Source organism: Silurus aristotelis (assembly GCF_946808225.1).
Source record: "Silurus aristotelis genome assembly, chromosome: 20".
In the NCBI taxonomy this organism is placed as follows: domain Eukaryota; kingdom Metazoa; phylum Chordata; class Actinopteri; order Siluriformes; family Siluridae; genus Silurus; species Silurus aristotelis.
In genome coordinates, this window is record NC_139593.1 from 10,375,287 (window position 1) to 10,379,725 (window position 4,439).

At 34.2% G+C, this 4,439-nt stretch overlaps 1 protein-coding gene across 2 annotated transcripts in view; it reads left to right on the forward strand.

The window, feature by feature from the left end:
• Positions 1–4,073, forward strand: part of arhgef7b (Rho guanine nucleotide exchange factor (GEF) 7b) — a 32,782-nt gene extending 28,709 nt beyond the window's left edge. The window contains exons 19-21 of one of the 2 annotated variants that reach the window (XR_014530349.1): positions 941–1,805; positions 2,102–2,156; positions 2,729–4,073. Coding sequence is in view for 1 of the 2 variants with exons in the window: in XM_083521960.1 (XP_083378086.1) it covers positions 1,706–1,805; positions 2,102–2,156; positions 2,729–2,851 (278 nt within the window). In the remaining variant the exon portion in view is untranslated. The remainder of the gene's footprint in view (positions 1–940; positions 1,806–2,101; positions 2,157–2,728) is intronic. The other variant, XM_083521960.1, reaches the window with a different exon arrangement.
• Positions 4,074–4,439: the final 366 nt, after the last annotated feature.

Here is a 4,439-nt window from a genome sequence, read left to right on the forward strand (position 1 = left end):
GGACTTTTCTCTGTAGAACTCATGTTTCCGTTGTGCTACAGTGACTGAGGACTGCCACAAACTTTGCACTCAGGTCTCCATCAGTGGAAATTTGAATGATGAAACTATAATGAATAAATATCGGGTGTTACCTAAGCTAGTCTGTTTTTTTTTTTCAGGGATGATATTCATGTTATCTCTTAGAATTTTTCCTCACTACCATAGCTTCTGATTCGCTCATTAGGGTTAAACTTATACTGATCGAGTTATAGGGACAAATTCATTCATTGAAAAGGTTTTTTTTTTTTCTTTTTTCTCAAAGCCGCTTTGTGGCCATGTCTCTTGTTAAAAGCGCTGAATTTCTTATTACTCCAGGTCATTTTTGCAGGTCTTGAAAACCAGATGCATAGGACTAGGTTTATTATGCCATCTTGTAGAACAGCATTTCAACAAAGCAATACTTTTTTTTGACGGTATCAGTCTGAAAATGGCTGCTTTAGGGAATAATGCGCTCGTAGTCATCAACCTATTTCTGCCTTCTTAACATCATTTGTGGCACAACAGCTGTTTAGTCTAAAGGAAATCAATGCTGTACTTCATCCTGTAATCGTGTTTCCACTAATCTGACCCTGTATCTTGCATTAACTGTTATTTAACGACTAATATGTAGGGATTCTGCTCTTCTTTGTGACACGTCTTCAGATTTTTTAACCACTTTCTCTGTTTTCTCTCTTCTTTTTTTCCCCTTCATTCACTTTCTCCTCGTGTTTTTCTGTGTTTGCACTTACTTTAATGTTCCATTATTTCTATTTTATTTGAATATTGTTTTATTTCAATTTTCAATTGTTTCGGCCCACCATAACATTACCTTATCTCCTTGGTTGGTTTGCTCCACCCCAAACTTTCCCTCTCACTTCCATTTGATTTGGTTTGATTTTTTGACCCGCCCCCAAACCATTAGCATGGCAGGGCACTGATTTGATGCATAATCACGTGCTTGCTGATGCCAGCCAGTTGCGTGTGGAGGCTGCCGGTTGTCGTGCCAGTGTCTTGCGCCTGGAACTATCGTCTGACCAATCCGAAGACTCGGATTATGACAGTATATGGACAACTCATAGCTACAGGATGGGTTCCACGTCTCGTAAGGGTTTCTGCAAATAAACACGCTTTGAAAAATTAGAGTATTGTGAATACTTCCCTTTTTTTTTTTTTTTCCCACTTTTATTGTTCTTACAGAATAGCTCTGTAGAATTGCTGCCTTTTCCCTCGCTTTTTTTGTGTATTTTATCTTATTTGAATATTACATGAGTTTCTGTGACTGTGTTGTTTTAGTATACAGTTCTCTCTGCCACTGGATTATATTATGCTTTAGATTGATTTTTTTTTCAGGTATCTCGATCTTTAGGGCCACGTTTCCAGCGTTTCATGTAAAAAGCTATAGTCGCTTTTGCAAAACAGCTTTATCAATGTAAAATATTGTGCTGTAGAGAATTGTGTTGCTTTTTTGGTCATGAGGACATGGAAGATATGATCATGGATGTCAGCAAGTTAATACACATTTATTGGATTTATAAGTTTTATATACTTTTTCATTAATTTTTTTGTAATCTGAAATATCTTTGCATGACTGAAGTCATTGTCACCTGAAACACCTGTAAGTAAATGATAATTATTCAGATGTCTTCCTCCTACAAATCCCAAGCTTTACTTTTTTCCCCTGGAACAGGTTCAAGAAAGGATTCAGGGCTGCATATGCTTTTCCCTGAAGAGGAGAAGATCATTGTAGAAGAAATAAAAAGCAATGGTCAGACAGTGATTGAAGAGAGGTAAGATCTTTGGAAATTACAAATGAGTATTGAGCACAATTCAGGGAAATATTAATAAATCATAAAATGTAAGAGCCAATCAGATTCAAAAATGTAAATATAGTACATCTGGGGTTGGGAGTGGGATTATTTTCACATTGTAAGGAATTTGTTTTTTAAGTATAAAAGCTTATACAGGATTTTTTGTTGTCTACTGATTTTTGTGAAGTTAATTTTTTTGTACATAAAAGCATTCTGAGATTAGATGCTATTAGGGTTTTAATATCTATATTGTATTGTGATCAATTCCATCATAGGAGTTTGGTGGACACTGTTTATGCACTGAGGGATGAAGTACAGGAACTCAAGCGGGTACATTTTTATGTTCTATTAAAAAATAAATTATTTGATTTTAAGGTTGTGGTAATTTGAAATCAGGCATCATTTCATAATTCTTTTAAATCCAGAAAGTTACCCATGTGCAAACATCAAATGACATGAAATTCATCTTGGAATCACCAACACACTCTCAATGTCTTTTAAACAAGACTTGATTGAGCGATGTTCACTGGATGTCCTATAGGCCATTTAAGACTAGCTCACACATTTGTGCTCAAAGATGAAGACCCAACCCTTTGTATGTTTTGCAAGGGCTATTCTGCTTTTAATGCAAGTAGATAACACTCTTATTTGGTAAGATCTTTAAAGATTTATTTAGTGAGTTATCACTAGAAAAGGCCTTAAAATTTAAATCAAATGTAAATGTGAAACATCTTGTATTATCTCAACTGTTGTGTTCTTACTTCTCTATTTGAAGTGGCTAGAATCGTTGGACATAAAAACCTTATATTCTAATTATTTAAGAGGCATTGCTGGGATTTAATTACTTGTGAATTCCTTTCTGGTGCCGTGACCCAGATTCTTTAAATGGTCTCTGTCTCCAGGATAACAAGAGGATGAAGAGCAGTTTGGAGGAGGAGCAAAAAGCAAGGAAAGATCTGGAGAAGATAGTCAGGAGAGTATTAAAGAACATGAATGACCCTTCATGGGATGAAACAAATCTGTAAAGTTCATTGAAGATTGTTATGCATGTGGTCCATGCCAGCCTGGACAGAGGATTCAAATAAACACTGTAACACTGAAAACAGCATGATGCAGCTAAGAATCTGGGCATAACTTTGGACCAAGAAAGCCTTTTCAACTGAGTGTAACATAATGGAGATACTAACAAGATGAAATGGATCCTGTCACTGAGTAAAGGCTCTTTAAGTTTTCCAGTGCCAAATTTGCTGGTTTTGCCAAATAGCCTGAACTACAAGATATATATCAAGGAGCAAATATAAAAGTGGCCAAATACATCTAATGGGTTTGCCTTTTATTTTATTTTTTTCATTTTAAGAAAAACATACTAATATATAATTATTGTTAAATATGAGTTAGCCTGTTTTAGAAAAAGTTTCCTATTCAATGCTGTCTTTGCCAAAACATCCTTCGCATACTTCCACTGACAGCATGTACCATTTTTTGCAAATAATCCAATGTCACATGATTCTCAGTTTGACGGAAAGCTTTCTGAGTCTCAGGGAGTCCTTGAATTAAGAAAGTCTGTCCATCAACAGAATATTCTTAGTAATATGTAACAACACTGTGAAAAAACAGGTGCATTTCCAGCAAGAAAACACAGCAGGTACAGTACTGTAGACATTCAGAGGAAACTGATTTTTTTTATTTTTTTGGTAAATTATCTTCTCTTTTTTTCTGGTCAGCTTATACTCTAGCACCAACAAACATTGACTGTTTTTTTGTTTTAAGTGATATTACATTTTTAATTGGTTGTTTTTCTGCTAAGAAATTTGTACACAAATAAATTCAGGCTATATTTCAAAAGTGCAGATGTGCCTTTAAATCTTTTTTGGTAAATTCCATTACCAAAACCTACTTGGCATTTTCTCTGCAATTCCAAGACCAATTAAGACGAGTACATATGCAACCAATATTTTTTAATATGCAGCGCTACTAACTGACAACATTCTTCAATGTCGTCTGTCTAATTTATGTATTTAAATGAAATGAAAATGTATGTCTACTGCAAAATGTTGATTCTTTACCATTGTCTATGTATCATTTTTTTCCAGTAGGAATTTTTCTGTGAATTTTTCCTTAATGTACTTACTTTCTTGTCTTTCCTACATTTTTATTCATTCAGCTCTGCTTTTTTTTAATGACGTCTTTAATCTATATGATAAATTATGTGAATTTAAATAAAAATGTTTCTTATTTATCCTTTAATAACTCTTTGATCTGAACTTTAATGTTAATGACCACATTTATAGTCCTGTACCACAGTGTCTCACTCCAAATACATTACAGCAACAAAATGGTATTATATATAATCATCATTCAAAAAGTTCATATTTGTTCATTCAACAAGTTGAATAAATTTTGCAGAATCTGTACAGTGTGAGACTGATTGGATTAAACATCAAATACATACATACATACACATACTATATGGTCAAAAGTATTGGTACCTTCCCAGCTACTGTATATGTGGTTCTTTCCTGAACTGTTGCCACAAAATTGGAGCCACACAGTTGTATAGGATGACCTTGGATGCGGTAGCTTAAAATTTAATAAAACATAAAAATGTTTTAT